Genomic DNA, 17,404 nt, shown 5'->3' with positions numbered 1-17,404 from the left:
TTTTTGATTTAGGCAGGATCTTGCTGAGTTGTCTAGGCTGGGCTCAGACTTGTGACCCTCCTGCCTCAGCCTCCCAGAGTGCTGAGGTTACAGGTGTGCACCGCCGTGCCCAGCTCGTAGCCAACCTTTCTGAGGTCAAAGAGCAGAACCCGAAGAGTCTCAGATCTCCTTGGCCTCTCTTCCCCCCCAACCCCCACCCCACATCTACCAGGACATACTGGCAATCTGGGGGGGTCACTGCTGCTGTAGGCTGAGTGGGAGGAGGATTTGGGGGTCCTCTTGCACCGGGGGATCCCAGCCGCCTTCCCTCCTCTGGCTGGCTGCTGAGTCCCATGTTCCCCACAGGATATGGACACCCACCATCCCGTTTGGTGTCCAGGAATACTTGCAGCAGCTGGACTCCCGGATTAGCCTGCGATGACATTGCTGGGCCCTGGAGGAAGTGACCGGGTGAGCTCGGGGTGGGGAGCGTGGGGACAGGTGCAGCAGTGTCTTTGAGAAGGCAGGGCCGTCAGGTGGGCCTGGGTGGCCATCTGTGGGCCTGCACATTGCCTGGGACTTCCCATCTCTGTGCTGGGCCCCCGGGGGCTAAGGAACCCTCTGTGGTCGAGTGAGAGCCCGGGAAGGGCAGAGGGACCCACAGCCTGAGTGTGGGAAGGGCCTGCCTCTGGGACACCCAAGCCTTTCTTGCTGCTGACCGCCACAGTGCCCTGGCTGCATCTTCCTAGGAACTTGCTTCGCACTGTGAAAGGGACTGTCCCCAGCCCTGGGCTCCCTCCATGTCTGCCCCTCTCTGAGCTGTGCTGCAGTCCCCTTTGGCCCTCCTCCGTTCCCACAATGCCCCCGTGTCAAGACTGCCCCACCTAAAACCCCCAGCTCACCTCCCTCTCCTGACCCTGCAGCAACACTGAGGACACTGACCACCTTGGACTTCGGCTGGGTACCTGGGGGCAGAGCTCGTCCCTGGGCTGTATCCCCTGAGCCTCAGAGCCTGGCGTCTGGCCCCTATGGGCTCAGGTCTGGCACTGCCGAGCTGTGTAGATCCACATCTTGCTCTGTGAGAAGACTCGGCCCAGCTCCAGGCTCCTCCAGGCCCAGGAAGACACCAGACTTGCTCAGCGGTGGAGCACCCAAGGCAGGGCTTGAGGTGTTCCCTGCAAACACTTGGACAGCCACAGCCAGGCCAGCATGAGGGTCTGAGGCCGCCCTGTGTCCACCTGCTTGGGCCCTGGTCTGCTGGCCCCCAAACTGACAGGGATTCTACAGCAGCTGCTATCTGTCTGGGTCACTTACTGTTTGCACTAACTTTTGGCCAAGGTCAAAGCTGGGCCAAGCTCTGGATCTTAGCCAGGACCAGCAAATGGTTACACTAAGGGCTGAAGGGTGGGGAGACAGCTTGGGACCCCCCACCTCATGCCCACCCTGGGCCTTTGCCTCCCCTGTCTTTCACTACATTTTTAATGTCAGCCTCATGGAAAGGGATGGGGTTTATGTTTACACCATGATTTCTACTTTGGGGAACTACTGTTCTGGTTTATCCGATGCACACCAAGCCACCCCAAAGCATGGCGGCTGGAAACAACACCGGACCCACTGGCTCACACTCCTGTCACTTGCGCAGGGCTCAGCAGGGACAGCTCCCTTTCCCCTCAGGATTACCTGGGGCAGCTTGAAGGCTCCTCCACCTGCCTGTCTGCACTCGACTCTGGCTTCTGGCTGGGGCCTCGGCCCTGAGGAACAACATCTGGCTGGAGACCTCTCTGTGGGGACGGATTTGGGCTTCCTCATAGCATGGTGCAGGATTGAAGGGGGACCGCTCAGCAAGATGGAAGTCAGGTAGAGACAGAGGAGAAGAGAGGAAGAGGAGAGAGACCACAAAGGACAGTTGGTGACTTCTTTATAGCCTAGCCTTCCACATCACACCAAATTGTTTCTGCCATGCTCTCTGGGCCAGTGTGACAGGGGCTGCTTCCGTCCTGCTGCCCCCACTGTGCACACACACACACACACACGGCAGTGTCCGCCTGGGCCACATCCTGTCCTCCCTGAAAGGGCCTTGCTCACGGCTTCCTGAGATTCTGCGGAGACTCATTCTTTGGAAGTCAGCAAGGCTGAAGCCACACAGAGGGGAGAGTTTGCCTTGGCCCGGAGCTCACCATTCTGTCCCGGGAGCCACTTCTTGGCCAAGCTGGAAACCTCCCGGGTCTGCAGGAGCCAGAGAGGCCCTTGGCAGCTCTGCCTTCTGCCCAGAGAGCCGGCAGTGTGGCTGTTTTCTCTTAAGCCTGTCCCACTGGCCAGAAGCCCAATCGTGGATTGATGGGGGCAACTTGCTCGCTGCTGGTGGCGGTGGGAGGCAGCTAGTCGGCCGCGGCTCCCAGCCCGAGTGCCCAGCCTTCCACACTGCTCCTCTCCCTGCAAGTGGGAGTTGAAGTCAGGAGGGTTGAGGTTCCAGCCTGGGGCCTGCGGGGGCGGAGACGCCTCCTTGGCACTGCAAAGGCTGTCACGTGTGTCACTCAGGTTTGGAGGGTGAAGAGCTCGGGCATCACTGCTCGGGGGGGCCCCGGCATTTGCAGGTGATACGGACTCCATGAAACCCCCTTTTGTGTGGCCAAGGTGTGAGCACTGTTGACTCTGGTGCCGTCACCTACTGCACCTGTCAGCCAGGTGGGCACACCTGAACCCTCTGCTTCTGAGGCATTAGAATGAGGCCAGAGGCTCTTGTTGTCCACGATGACTTCTGAGTGGTGGCTACCACTTTATGAGTTAATTCACGTCGCACTTATCACAGTGCAAGGGACAGGGTCCATGTTCAGTAAATGTGAATTATGGTCACCACGAGTTCCTCCTACCCCTCAGTGCAGTTCATCACGTGTGCAAGTGAGGCTGCCTTGTGCCTCATCACCTTTATCTGCAAAATGGGCCCAGGCGCTTCCTCCTAGGGTTACGGGACGATCCCAGGAGAGAGCCTGGTGCACAGCTCAGTGTGTGCGGTCCCAGTTACACCTGCGCTCGCTCTTCCCGCCTCCTCTGACGGCTGACCTCTTGTGCTTCAGGTCTCTGTCAAGCACAGCTCCCCGGGAAGTCTGCTGACCACAGACAGCCCTCCCTGCCCCCTGCCACTCTCCAACCCCATTGCAATTCGTTGTCTGCTCTTTTCCTGGGCTGGGAGCTCCAGGAGGGCGGGGAACTGGCCTCTGCACCCTGCAAGGTGCCTGTGTACAGTAGGTGCTTAATAAATGTAGACTGGACGGACGATCCTCAGCCGACTGGTTTATTCACTCTGCAACTACATACCAAATACACAGCGGTGGGTAAGATGATCATATTTCTGTCTCTCTGGAGACTCTTGCATTTTAGTAAATTTTAAAAACTCTCTGACAAGGCTGCCAGGTGTGCTTGGACAGCCCGGACACTGCGCAAAGTCACCTGGATCAGGGGGTGAATTTCGGGCTGCTCGTCTGGGCTCAGCTTTCCAAGCTGTGAGTCCTGGTATGGCAGTGTGCATCAGTTGGGGGGGGGCCGGCCTTTTGTAATTCATACAAAGTCATCTTAAGAGGTGAGGTAGCTGGGTGTGTTGGCGCACACCTGTAAACCCAGTGCTCGGAAGGCAGAGGCAAGAAAATCTCCGCAAGTTCAAGGCCAGCCTGGGCTCTATAATGAGTTTGAGGTCAGCTTGAACCACACAGTGAGACCCTGACTCAATGACATTTATGGTCATGTCCCCTTAAAGGAAGGAGTTGAGGTGTCAGCTGGTGCGGTGTGCTGGAGTCGGTCCCCGAGCCCCGTCTGTGAGCGCAGAAGTGATGTTGGGGGACTCAGGCAAAATGGCACAGTTCCAGGTGCAGCAAACTTGACAGCAAGCACCTGCTCTCCCCGTCTCTCCACCTGCCCGCTCCCTCAGGCCTCTCCTTATGCAAATGCCACCCTCCCCATGCAGTTTCCCCAGCCCTCTCAACCACCTTCCATCCCCACCCTTGGAATCCTGTGCAGGCAGAGTCACAGCCACCTCTAGGGTGACCAGTCAGGCCTCAGTCTCCTCACCTGCACAATGGGGACTTCCTTAACCTGGAGAGCGCAAAGGTGCTTTGAAAATCCACAGTGCCCTGCAGCCCGGGGAGATTTCCTGCCATCTTTCCATGAGCCTGCTAGTCAGCCCAGCTCTCCTTTCGTTTGCCCCGTCCCGCTCTGTAACAGAGTTCTACCACACTCCCTCTGGGGGGCTGCACAGCGCCAGTTCTGTGAGACTCAGACCTGAGTCCAATGCGGCCAACGGCCTTCCTACCACGCCCCGCAGCTGCCCCTGGCTTGCTTGCCTGAGACTCTCTGGCCTGTCTGCTCTCCAAACCCCACTGGAGCTCCAAACTGCGGGGCTCTGACTTTTTTGCCTGTTGGCATCCTTGAGATACATAAAAGGACCCCTTTTCCAAAGCTCAAAGAAGAAAGAAAACCAGGCCTGAGAAACTGGAGTTGCATACATTTTTTAATCGAAATAAGTCAGCCTCCTAAGTATTGCTTTTACAGGTTTATCGAAATCAAGTATTCACACTGCTCACATTTTCAAAAATATATTTCTGGCCAGAGGAGCAACACGGCACCCTGCAGCCTAATGTCTGAGTCCTGCCGACACGATGAACAAGCAACTTGAAATGAGTAAGTCAAGGCCCTAACCTCGGCCTCTGACATTTCCTCAGCTTTTTTTCCGAGTCACCCCCAAAGCAGTCGCTGAGACCAGACCTGGGCTGGAAACCCACCGGGCTTGAGGCTCAACTGGTAGAGAAAGGACCTGTGAGCGGCCTCTGGGTGTGGCCTCAGCTTCACTTCGCAGTGTCTCCTGCAGAGGTGGAGCAGGGGGAAGCAGGTGGCCTGCGGAGCGCAGTGCAGGCAGCAGACCTGGGCTGGGCTCGCGGGAACATCCGTCCTGACCGCATGGAGTCGCGTGCCAAGGCCAGCCCTCTGAGTGACGTGGCGCGTCTTCCCCGTGGGGACGAGGGCCTTCTCAGCCTGGGCACTCAGTCCCAATCTCTCCTTCCACTCTCCCGAGGACCTCTCTGTTGGCACGAAGCTTTGGAGGGGAGCAGGCCTAACAGGAAGAAGGATGTCATCAGCAAGGACACCCAACCTGCAACCAGTCTGGCAGACTCGGTCTCCTTCCCTCCTTCAGTTCCAGGCACCACCAGACACCTGGACTCGGGCTGGGATGTTTTTCTATTGTTATTGCAAAGGCAGTTTAATAAATTTACTTAATGCAAGAGGCTGTGGGCTGGCTGCTGGGGCAGGGGACAGGGTCCAGGCAGGCTCAGCCCAGCAAACTCGGAGTGGGTGGGGCCTGGCAGCTCCTCCCACCTTGCCCAGAAAGCGCCTGGCAGCTGCCAGGCCTGTGCCCGTCAGCCAAGGCTACTCAGCAGCCGCATGCCCTACTGAGAGCCCAGGCAGGCCCTCTCTTCCCACTCCCTCCGCTGTCCAGTGGGTGCCAGCATCACAGCAGCACCTTGTATCCCAGGCCCACCTCCTGGCACCCCCATATCCCTCTCAGACTCTTCCTTCTACAAACTTCGATGAGCATCAGGCAGAACTGTCATGTCCGACATGCAGGGTGCACCCTTGTTCAGCAGGGCGCTGCTGACTCGGGGGTGGGCCGACTGGTGGATGAAGGGGCTGCTTTAGCAACCATGGCCCCTGACTACTAACTGCCGTTAGCGCCTCCAGTCACTGTGATGGCTAAAAATGTCTCCAGCCTCACTTCTGAGGGCCACCTAAGGGGGCAAAACTGTTTCCACTGAGAAATGCGTGTCTCCCTATTTTACAGGCTAAAGAATGAATGAATAAATAAATTAATTAATTAATTAATTAATTAATAAATAAAAACAGAAGCCTAGTGACAGCTGCATTACTGAGCGACACAGCTGGCTCTGGACCAGTAAGAAAAATAGAGTGGGTCACAATCGAGATGTGGCCCACTCCCTGAGCGCTTACAGTGGGCCACAGGGTACAGCAGTGGGTGCGGGCCTCTCTCCCCTCCCCAGGGCACTGGCCAGGCAGCCTCCAACCATGGGGGCTGGTGCCTGTTGGGCCAAGATCTCTCTTGGCTTCTAGAGCCTGCATGGCCCACAGGCTTCTAGGGCAGGTAGGGTTAACCTGCAACTCCTGCAACTCCCCTCCAGTAGGGCCGGCAGGCAGGACGGGGCACCTAGACCTAGCCCCTGCCCCAAGGGGCCGTGGTGACTCTGAGGCGTATTTTCCATCCACTCTCTGAGCTCAGGGCCACAGCTAACCTGCTTGATGACATCATGATGTAATGACACATCCCTTACAGGTCTCCTTCCCTCCCTGCCTTTTCTCCCAAACAACTCCCACCCGAATCCTTTCCTCATGGTCTGCCGGGGGGGAGAGAGCAGGCCTGAAAGGGAGTGCTCCACGGGTCACCCCATTCGATCCTGACAAACCCCAGAGCTAGGTATTATTAAGACTCTGTTTCATAGGTGAAGAAACTAAGGTTCAGTCCAAAGGTGCTCACCTCGGACGTCCTAGAGCTGCTGGTGGCAGACCTATGGTGTATGTGTTACTTGTTTTTCTCTTAGGACAAAAGATGTTAATGTAGGAGTTGCTTTTTCTGAGCCAAAACCTCAGTACTCAGGTCTAATTGCGGTGTTGGCACTTTGTAATGAATAAGTAGGTTTGGGTACTCTTCTCTAAAAGATTCACCATTGCTGTCCAGAGCCTGGCTTTCCCCCACTGCAGATTCTATTTTTAACTGTGTGTGTGTGTAGCCAGGGATCCAAACCCAGAGTCTTACACCAGCCAGGCAAGTGCCTACCACTGAGATACATCCCCTGCCCCATCTGCGGTTTTAAACACTAACAGTACATGTCAGACCTGGCTGTGGGCACACTGTGAAGATGGCCCCGGCCTTTGAGATGTGCAATCTGCCTAGCAAGCAATTCCAGCCTGAAATAATACACCCAGCGTGGGGAGGAGGGGCCTAAGGCATCAGCGGTACCTGAAGGGCAGCTAGAGAGTGGGAGGGATTGGGGAGGAGAGGCAGGCAGGGCCACCAGCCCTGTGTCTGGTACAGGGCAGGCACGGGCAGGCAGGAGGTGGGGGACAAATCAGCCAAGTTTCTACATCTTGTGCCAGACTCATCTGCCACATGGCAGCTGGGAACATGTCCTGTCACTGCTCAGAAACCTTCCTTGGCTCCCACTGACCCCAGAGAACCTGCAGGCAGAGGGATCTAGGGATGATGGCAAGGGCATTCTGGGGCTCCTCTCCCACCGCCCGAGTGTCTGAGGTGGGGTAGGGGTCAGTGGTGGTGCAGAGACCGCCGTGACCAGTACCCTGCAGAGCTATGTATTCAGATTTGCCCTCAGCGGTGCTCACGGTGGTGAAGCCCAGGACCTGGGCCCATCTCAGACCTGTGTGGATGATGCTGGAGGCAAGGACCACCCGGGAGGCCTCACTCCTCACCTCGTGACTGGGGACGGCATCCCGTGCATGCCCAAGCTGCAGGGCTGGCAGGAGCGTCCCTCACGTGCTCTCCCCTCGTCCATGGACTGCTCTTCGGGGTCCCCTTCTATTTATAGATGTCATCAAAACATTTATTTCATTTTATAAAGGGCTGATTTAAAGAAAACCATGTGAGGACTAGTTCAGGAGGTTGGCAGATGCAGCAGCACACACAACAGTCATGTAGGTGTGGGGAGACCTGATCTGAACTGGCTCCCCTCGCTCCACAGCTGATTGGGCCTGGCCAGGACAGTGACCGGTCTGAAGTCACACAGCAAGCGGAGACAGAGATGTGGCCCCTGGCTTCGACATACAGCTAGAGGTGATCCTGGGCACGGTTCCACTCTCCTCTGTGTCACCTACTTTGGCTGTTACACACCAACCCCTCGGTCCTCTGATTTGCAAGTGTGGCCTTGGCAGACCTTCAGTGACAACCACCACGACGGCTGATATTTATCAAGACACCCTTCCTCTGTTCACCTTGTACCAGCTGCTTTAGCTCATGTCAGCCTATTCCTCCAAACAGTGCCAGGAGGTAGGGATGAACAGACCCAGTATCCCTGCACTCCAGGTGGGGTTCAGAGAGGGTAAGGAGTGGTACAAGGCCACACAGCTTGTAAGTGAAAAAGCCAGGATTTGAAGCTCATGGTCTGATCCTAAACCCTTTCCTTCAGGCGTCCAGAGCTTCTGGATGAAAACATCTCAGAGTCACAGCCTATGGAATCCAGGGCAGCAGGTTCTCCACCCTCCATCATCAATACAACACAACAGACAATTCATTAGCCATCGGTGGTTTTGTTTTCTTCTTTCTGAAGCTATAGCCTTTCATTACAAGCCATTTCAAGGTCACTCCCCAGAGCTGGACAGAGGCAGAGGCTGGGGGACTCATTTTTGTTTTCAGGACAGTTGGGTACCTGGTTCATTTTAAGAAGCAATGTCTCTACTCAATACCTCTGGAAAGGTCGGGTGTGGTGGCTCAAGTCTGTAATCCAGCACTCGGGAGGCTGAGGCAGGAGGACTGCTGAGAGTTCAAGGCCAGCCTAGGCTATATGGTGAATTAGAGGCCAGTCTGAACAACAAACAAGACTGTCTCGAAAAAAACCAAAACAAAACAACAACAAAAAACTTCTAGGGAGAAGCTGCCTCAAGGGTGGGATGAGGATTGAGTGGGAGGAGGGTTCTTGTCCTGAGAGTACTGGTGAAGAGGTGCCCTGGACAGAGACGGCTCCTTTCTGCAGCTCACTGCCCGGTGTTCTGCTCCTCTGGGGCAGTCAGTGTGAGCACTGGGATCAGCCCGGGTCAGGTAATTCTGTCTCTGCTCTTCCAAGGAGCTGTGTTACCTCAGGCACATCACCCAACCTCCCTGGGTCCACTCCCTCATCTTCAAACAGGACGGTGCCCACCTCACAGGAAGTCTGGCAACACCCAGCACACGCAAGGCATCAGCACGTGATGGCTTGTCCCCTCCTTTTTTCTACCTTTGTTCCCAACTAGAACCCAAGAGCAGCAGAGTGAGCTTCTGTGGCCCAAAGACTTGGCCTTCCAAAGCCCAGCTGCTCAGTCCTTTCTCCATGCGCCTAGGACCTGTAACAGTGGCCAATGATAGGACTCCCCTCCCAGGGCCTCCCCTGTTCTGGGGCAGGCTGTGCAGTGGGGGCCTCACCTGACTCACTCACTTGGGCCATGGCTGGGGTCCGGCCACAGCAAAGGAGGAGCTGCCCGCCTCCAAAGTGGCTGGAGTTCCATGGGAAGCCAGTGTCCCGGAGGAACAAGAGCTTCTTTCTCACGTCTGGGGTCATCGGTCAAGGCCTTGGGAAGATCCGCGGGCTACAGTGTGCCCGTAGCTGCCACTGCCCAAGATTCTGAGAGCCTTTCAGAAAGGCAGCACGTGTACCTTACCTGAGTCTTGTCACATCCAAGGACCTCCTGAACTATTGTAACATTAGTAGTACAGGTTGTACAGCCCCTGCCCGAAGTGCTTGCACCAGAAGTGTTTCAGAGTTGGGATGTGGGAACATTTGCATCCACATCATGAGATCTTGGGAATAGAAAACCCAGAATTCATTGAAGTTTCATATATACCTTGTACACATTGCCTGAAGGCAGTTTTCCACAATATTTTAGTGTACCTGCACTGTGACTGTGATCTGTCCCATGAGGCCAGGTATGGAATTTTCCACTGATGGCATCAGGTCAACACATGAAATGTGTGGATTTTGGAGCATTATGGATTTTCAGATTAGGGGTGCTCAGCCTACATGTTAAATCAATGCATTTAAAAAAAAATTCAACCTTAAAGGGAACATGTATGTCACCATCATGAATAAAATACAACATTGCTCATCATAAACAGAAGGCGATGCTGAAGGCACGATGAAGATGAAACTGCAGAGTGTAGCCTGACACCCCTGAGCCTAGCGCCTGTCACAAGGCAACCGTGGCAAGTACTCCGGCAGGCCAGGGCATCGCAGGCCGGCTCCCTCTCCCACCTCCCACTGGAGGCGCTGGCAGAGCACAGCCGGGGGCATCAGCACTGCCACCTCAGAGCCGGCCATCGAGGGTGAGGCGCCGACCCTCCCCAAGCCTTTGTTTCCCTCCCTGTCTAATGTAGCTAATGAGCCCTGCCCAGCCAGCTCCAGAAAGTGACGCCCAAGGGAAGCCAGGAGTCGGGGGAGAGGCAGTTATTTTTAACCACCCAGCCACGCGTCTACTAGGAAGGAATCCTGGGAATGAGGCCTTACCCTGGGGGCCCAGGATGGCGGCTGCGAGGACACCCGAGGCATCACTGGGAGTCACCAGGCAGCAATGATCACCACCCCGGGACCCTAGAAGAATGAGGGTGTCCTAGGAAAGGATCCCTGGGTCAGCACCTCCTCTGGGTCTGTCACACACCGTTGATGTTGGCCGCCTTTATTAAACGCCAACTGTCTACATCAGTCACCAGCCTACCAAGTTGGTGCGAGCCCTTAGGTAGGTACCATTATCCCCACTTTACAAGGAAGGGAACCGAGACTCGGGAAGGTGAAGCCACTTGTCCAAAGTGTTGGTGTAATTAGGACTTCAACCCAAATGCTTCTGACCGCAGAGTTGCTAAGCCACAATTTCAGAGGGTGCAAGGAGGCAGCTGTAAGCAACACAGATATAGGCATGCAAGCCATTCGCTCTGCAGCGCCGGTCAAGAGCTTGGATTACTTCGAGGAGAAAGTTCTGTTCCGTCTGGCACCCCCTTTTTCACCTGACAGCTGCTAATTGCCCTTTCAACAAAAGGAGGGCAGACCATAGGCCCTGAGCCATTGCCTAGCGTTAGTATTTGGCCAGATGTTAATGACTTTGGTGCTCATTTTTATCTATGCTGAATGATGATGATTTTCTCTTTAGAGTGACACATTCTTTCAAAAATAAATCTACATAGGCTGGGTGTGTTGCTCAGAGGTAGAGCATGTGCTTAGAATGTGTGAGGCCCTGAGGTGGATCTCCAGCACCACTGCAAATTATTACAAATAAAATAGATCCACATAAAAAATTTTGAAAAAAAAAAAAGACAAAGCATTAAATGTAGTGTAACACACCTTAAACTATAAAGGGACATAAAGTAGCTGGACAGTAGAGAGACCTGCAAGACACCACCTCTGTCAAGTGACCAAAGTCAACAGGCCCAGTCACAGGGCAGACAGCCTGGAGCTGTTGACACCATCCTCGCTCTCCTCCGTGCCACTCCTGCCAAAAATGTGCTACTGGAGCTTATCCGGGAAGAAACGTCAGGCAAACTACACGGGGTGGGGCGGGGGCAGACAGCCCACCAATCCTAGACTTGGATCGTTCAAAAATGCCAGTAGTAAGAAGATAAAGACTGACGGGGGAGCTCTGCCAGACTCAAGAGACAAAATGCACAGGGTGACCTGGGGCTGGGTCCTAGATCCCAACTCCCCCATCACCGTCAAAGGTCACTGTTGAGACAAATGACGAGACGTAGATGAGCCTGGGCCCAGGACTATATCACGTTCAATTTGCTGATTTTGGCCATCAAACTGGGGTTATATAAAAATATCCTTGTCGGAAAAAAAAATGGAAACAAAAATCTTTGTAAATAGGGAAGGATGGAGCAGGTAAAGGGAGGGCAGGGGAATGGGGAAAAAATAAAAAGCAAGACCTGTCATATAAAGGTGCAAGATCCAAACTATGAATGCAACTGTACTGTATACCTAACATGTACCAATAAAAAAATCCTTGTCCTATACAACTGTACACTAAAACATTCAGAAGGAAAGGGATGTAATGTCTGTGACCCATTTTCAAGTGGTTTAGAAAAGCAATTACACGTACACGTACACATGCACAAGGAGGAGAGCAAGCCAACTTTGTGTACACGAGAAAATGCTACCTGCTGCAACAGATGGTGTATGGGAATTCTTTACACTATTGTAACTTTTCTGTAAGTACAAAACGGTTGTTTGTTTTTAAAGAAAAGAAAAAGGAGCAATAGTGCATCTGAGGCAGGCGTGGCGAAAACTGAGTTAGAACTAGGTGTGGGGGTGCACACCTATAATCCTAGTATTTGGGAGGCTGAGGCAGGAGGATTTCCATGAGTTCAAGGCCAGCCTGAGCTACACAGTGAGAAACTGTCTCAAGAAAAAAAGAAAAAAAGAAATTGAGTTGGTATTTGAGGAGCAGGCTTAGGAGAACCTCACTAAAAGCCCCCTTCTCTCCCTGGTAGCAGGAGTGCTCAGGTAGGAGGCTGCTTGGCTGCCCTGGACTCATTCCCTTGATCCTTCACTTCCCCTGTCTAAGCCCCAGTTTCTTTATCTGTGAGACTGGAATAAAGAAGTCTATCCCTTTCATTATTATGCTAGCTTCCCCAAGGCAGACTATGCTTTCAGAAATTGCAGGGGGCAGAGAGAAGAGAAACCAGAAATACAAATGGTTGAATTCAGGGCCAGGGATTTAGCTCAGTGGTGCTGCTGCCCACAAGGTCCTGAGTTCGATCCCCAGTACCAAAAACAAATAAACAAATGGTTGAGTTCAGCAAACAGACACGAGGTTGTGAAGGGTGAGAGGTAGGACCTGCCTGTCTCTGCTGAAATCTCCAGTTAGTGTGAACTCAGGGCCCAGGGACAGGAGTCCTGGGGTCTCAGTATCCTGAGATGTGCTGGAGTCCTCTCCTATCCCGGGGCAGCCGACCCCGATGTAACCATCTGGGTGAGCCTCACGCCAGGAATGGGCAGGAGGGCTGGCTGGAGCTCGGGGCGCACCTGCTTCTCCACACCACCCATCATCATCTCTCACCTGCATGGAAGCCTCTGCCTCCTGCCTGGGGCCCAGCACCTGCCCTGAACCCTGCGCCAAGCTCCTCAGTTTGCCCATGGGCTCTCCCACGACTCAAATGTGACTGTGCCCACGTCCCCATGGAAGGTGCAGTCTTCTGAGCCGGGCAGTGACAAGCCCAGCCTGGGTGCTCTGCTGACAGCACAGGCTGCAGACCAGCAGGGAAAGCCAAGGGCAGGCAGACTGGAAAGCAGCACTGTAGCCTGGGAGAAGACAGAGGCTTCGAAACTCTGCAGTCAAACCAAGTGGTCAGTTACCCTACGCTTCTGATCCCTGTTGCCCTGTGTTCCCAGTCTTCTAGTTTCCAAGCCCTGTTCCAACAGCATCTCCATGTGCCAAGAAAGGCCTTGTGGGCACTGCCACCTTCATCAGGAACTTGGACAAATCAGTCCAGCTGAGCCGCCCAAGCACCCAAATGGCTGGGAGGTGAGGACTTTCTCTAGGCCAGCTGAAACAGCCCTTTCTCCTCCTGACCCCCCACTTCCGAGTCCTGGGCAATAATTAATGTTCTAGGAAAACTGCAGAGCCAGCTCCCCAGAGCTCCAGATCTAGTGCCCTGGAGGGTCCCAGGCAGGAAGGCAGTCTCAGCAGTCAGCAGTCAAGTAGACCACACCTGGACCTTCCTGCACCTCAGGCAGCCAGGCCGCCTTTGCTCACGGTGGGGTATAAATATCCATGCAGGAACGCAGGTGCAGGCTTATGCGCTCACACTGGCCTGTGTGTATATACCTCCCGCCATATCTGACTGTTAACAAGAGCAGTTAATAGCATTATTCACTATGTACAGGAAGGTCTGTTTAATCCTCACAGCAAGGCAGATTTTCACTATCCCTGTTTTATAGAAGAGGGAACCCATACAGGGGGAGGTTAAACAGCAGGCTCAAGGTCACCGATACGACTGGATTTGAACTTAGGTATTAAGAATCTAGGTTTCCAGACCCTAATACCACCTTCTTGAATAGGTGCTCAGCAAAGGTATAAAGAACTTGCATTATGTGATACAAATATGGCGGGGGCGGAGAAAGAGAGGGAGAGAGAAAGGGAAGGACCCCCAGCCTCCCCTGCCCCAGGTCAGCGTTTCCTGGATCGGCTTGTGAGCTTGTGTATCCACACACAAATAAGTGAGAAAAAACAAGATCTGACCTCTGCTGTTCCTCCGCTTGCTGTAGGGGCCCAGAGATGAGAACTAGTGAGACGGTCTTGAGATACCTCCCACATTCCACTGCTGGTCACCCATCCTGCACTCGAGGGTCTGGGCTTCTCCACCCCTGTAGCCAAGACCCCCAGTCTGGATTTGGGGACAGGGAGGAGAGAGTGCTAGGCCTGGCTTTCCCCATGTCTCCAGGCCCCCGTGTTTCCCATTTCCTGGGGTCACCTGTCACTCCAAGAGCCGTGCAGGGGTGTCGCCAAGAGACACTTCCTGGTATTTCTGCTCAAGCAGCCTTTGCTGTAAAATATGTCAAAGCATTTTGGCTTCAGTTTTCAGCTCAGAAGATGCCAATGTTTTCATTTGGAAGCGGAAGTGTTTCTGTCGATGTGGTAAGAAGATAAAATAAGACATTCTTTACCAAGTTACACTGTCTCAAAGTCAAGCACTTGGCTTGGGGACAGGGACTCATCTTGGGATCACCAAGGCCTAGCACAAAGGATGGCAGCAGAACAAGCAGGGCCAAGGTTTGCTGAATGACTGAATGAGAGATTATAGAAAGGGCCTAGCACGAGAAATAGTATATGGTCAGTAGGACAGATTTTTTTTGGTACCAGGGATTGAACTCAGGTCCTTGCGCTTGCAAGGCAGGCAGCGGAACAGCTGAGCTAAATCCCCGGCCCTAGTAGCACAGATTTTGAATGGATCCCAGAGATTCTACTTCTGACGAATGTTCTCAATCTGTTCCTCTTGCCCTGTGTCCAACGACCTGGCCTTGTCCCAAGCCTCTGCCCATAGAACAACTAGGAGTCTCCTCGCTGTCTTCTCTGTTTCGACACTTGCCCTTCAGCCCATTTTCCCGTGGACACCAAGGCTATCTTTGCAAAGGGTTAGTTGGATTGTGTCATCCTCTGCCTGAAACCCTCTAATCACCGCCCATTGTTCTTGGCCCTGGCCTTCCAAGTCCCACATAGTCGCCCTTGACTCTTCTGAGGCTGCTCTTCAGCCACACTGGCCTCCTTTTGATTGCTGGATGAGTCCACTCTCTCCCATCTCAATGTCTCAGATTGCAGCTGCCTCTGTCTGATGTGCTTTTCTCTGGCTCCAATCAATTTAGGGCTTAGCTCAAGTGTGTCAGCTCCCCACAGGGGCCTTCTCTGCCCCCTCCTCACTAAAACAGATTGTCCCTTCTTATTCCTTTATCTTCCCTATCACATTTTATCTTAGTTTTCCTCACTCTCTATAGAGCATCTAACAAGCGTCGAGCTGCTGAGGAAGCAGCAGTGAACCATAGGGGAAGCCCAGTCCTTCTTGCCTTCAGAGCTCTTGCCAACCCTCATGGACTTTTCAGAGACCTGCTAGTCTTCCTCACCACATGTCAGGAGGGCCAGGGGCACATGTCTTGCTCACTGTGTTCACTTCCCAGCATGGTACTGAACAAAAAAGTGGGTGGAAAACAGGTAGGCAAGGGCACCTGGCTCTTGACTCCTCATATGATCTCGTTGCCCTCAACCTTTCTTTCTTCAAAAAAAAATCTAGCTGTTGGTCTCTTAGGAGAGCTTCTGCCCCCGAGCATAGCTGCAGCAAGTCCTGCCCCACCCTGCCTCTGCAGTAGACTGAAGGTTTGAGTCCCTCAATTTCTAAATTCCTATGTTGCAACCCTGTTACCAGTGCGATGGTATGAGGAAGTGAGGCCTTGGAGGATGATTAGTTCATGAAGGTGGAGCCCTTGCAATGGCATTAGTGCCCATCTTACAAGGACTGTGAGAAATAAATGCTTGTTGTTTAAGCCACTCAGTCTATAGCATGCTGTCACAGTATCCAGGATTGACTGAGGCGCCTGCTGACTATGGCTATGTTGGCAATGACGAAGAACACAGCAGAGGGGTAAATAGCATCTGTTTATCACCACCTCGGCATCCCTTTCCATTGTTACTCAGGCTCCATGCCCAGCAGAACTCCAGCATCATTCAGCCACAGGCTCAGCCAACAAGTCCCTGTCTGCCTCATGACCCCTCCCTGGAGCTGACAGCTGCCCAACAGTCTTCCTGGCACCCATGTTCTAGCTTTCATTTTGTCCAGCTGCCTCTTCTCTTCTTCCTGCTCCTCCTCTTCCTTCTCCTCCTTCCTGGGTGACTTTGGCCACTCTTATTCCTGCTGGAACTTTCATCTTCCTGACTCTAACATGTAACATGGGCTAAACACACAGATCCCTGGTCAAAGCACACAGGCAGGACTTTACCACCTCATGCAACGATCCTGTGGTCCCTTCTCCTGATGACCCAAGAGGCTCTTGAGGATTTGCAAACACTGCAGACAAAGGCAGTCCAAGCACCTACTTTCACTTGCCTGTTCCATGAAGGGAGTCCGCAAAGCTGGCAGCCCCTGCAGATCTGAGTTGCGCAGCTGATGTGCTGGGGCACCCTGAAACCTGACTCCAAGGCAGCAGCAAATCCAAGGCCAAAAGAAGTACAAGCTTCTTTGCTGAAGCTTTCTCCTCTCACAGCCTTGGCTCGGAGCCCTGCACTCAATCCTGCCCCAGTCCCCTAGGGACCACAGTGCAAAGGTGACCAGTGCCTGGCTCCCTAACCCTTCTCACACCCCCAAGTCTTCCTACTTCCAGGACTACTGAGAATCCCCAAAGAGCCAAGGTCATCAAGAAGACAGGCTGAGACTGGTGGTGGGAGGAGCTGGAAGCTCTGCCTCAAATAGATTAGGGTGCAAAGGCTTTTTCTACAAGCCATGGGGATAAGTTCCATGGCTATCCTAAATGTAACATAGGCCCTGGGACCCGCTCCCTTTTCAACAGCTGTCCCTTCATTAGGGAAGTTTTCCAGCCCCAGCTGAGGGCATGAGAGGGGTCTGGTCATTCCTGGCGTCCAGCTGGATCCTGAGCCTGGGGGAGGGATGTGCATCTGGTGTGGGGCACATCCCTCTCCCTCACCCCAACCGACCCTCATCCCCAGGGCACTTACAGGCCTTGGAGGCCGGGGAGGGTCTTGTCCTGGGGGTCCCATCTCCATCTGGACGGCGTCCCCAACCAGGAGGGGCGGCATGATCTGGGCAGCTGGTCCAGGCCAAGGGTTACGGATCGCGGAGGGGAAGGGGATACAGCAGTTAAGGCCTTACTCCAAGTAACCATCGAAGACGTCGAGCTCTGAATCAGCATCATAGAGGCCAGAGCCGGGGTCGGAGAGCACGCCAAGGTCCACAAGCGCCTGGTCCAAGTCCTCGGGCAGGAAGACGAGGCCCACATTGAGGACGATGTACTCCATGAGGAAGGCGTAGTACAGGATCAGCACATTGACGAAGAACAGGCCCACGTAGAACATAGAGGGCAGCAGTGGAGGCTGCACGTAGGAGACCAGGGGGCCCAGAGAGTCCAGGTGGGCTGCGACCCGGGCGCCGGGCATGCAGGGAGCGGCGGGGGCG

General features: G+C 53.9%; 2 protein-coding genes across 11 annotated transcripts in view; one reads left to right on the top strand and one right to left on the bottom strand.

Moving 5' to 3' along the window:
• Window positions 1-3,354, top strand: part of Ciita (class II major histocompatibility complex transactivator) — a 43,016-nt gene extending 39,662 nt beyond the window's left edge. For 7 of the 9 annotated variants that reach the window (XM_010609977.3, XM_010609980.3, XM_010609979.3 and 4 more), the window contains 2 exons: window positions 346-450; window positions 903-3,353. In XM_010609977.3, coding sequence (XP_010608279.1) covers window positions 346-421 — 76 coding nt within the window. In that variant the 3' untranslated portion in view covers window positions 422-450; window positions 903-3,353. Of the gene's footprint in view, window positions 1-345; window positions 451-902 lie in introns of all 9 variants that reach the window. The other 2 variants (XM_010609976.3, XM_010609974.3) reach the window with 1 other exon arrangement.
• A 1,108-nt stretch (window positions 3,355-4,462) lies between these two features.
• Window positions 4,463-17,398, bottom strand: Dexi (Dexi homolog). 2 transcript variants are annotated; one of them, XR_004515221.1, is made up of 2 exons: window positions 16,948-17,398; window positions 4,463-5,080 (listed from the first exon to the last, which is right to left on the bottom strand). XR_004515221.1 is itself a non-coding variant. In XM_033758616.1 (2 exons), exons 1-2 carry the CDS (start codon window positions 17,383-17,385, stop codon window positions 4,705-4,707), a joined length of 660 nt encoding a protein of 219 aa, XP_033614507.1. In that variant the 5' UTR covers window positions 17,386-17,398; the 3' UTR covers window positions 4,463-4,704. The 2 variants fall into 2 exon arrangements, 1 of the variants encoding a protein (XP_033614507.1); XM_033758616.1 differs by having other exon boundaries at window positions 17,102-17,398.
• Between the last annotated feature and the right edge of the window lie 6 nt (window positions 17,399-17,404).

The sequence above is a fragment of the Fukomys damarensis genome, unplaced genomic scaffold, assembly GCF_012274545.1.
Source record: "Fukomys damarensis isolate Sample0158 unplaced genomic scaffold, DMR_v1.0_HiC HiC_scaffold_34, whole genome shotgun sequence".
NCBI classification, from domain to species: Eukaryota; Metazoa; Chordata; class Mammalia; order Rodentia; family Bathyergidae; genus Fukomys; species Fukomys damarensis.
The sequence above is the reverse complement of the archived record's forward strand: the minus strand, read 5'-3'. Positions and strand labels throughout refer to the sequence as shown.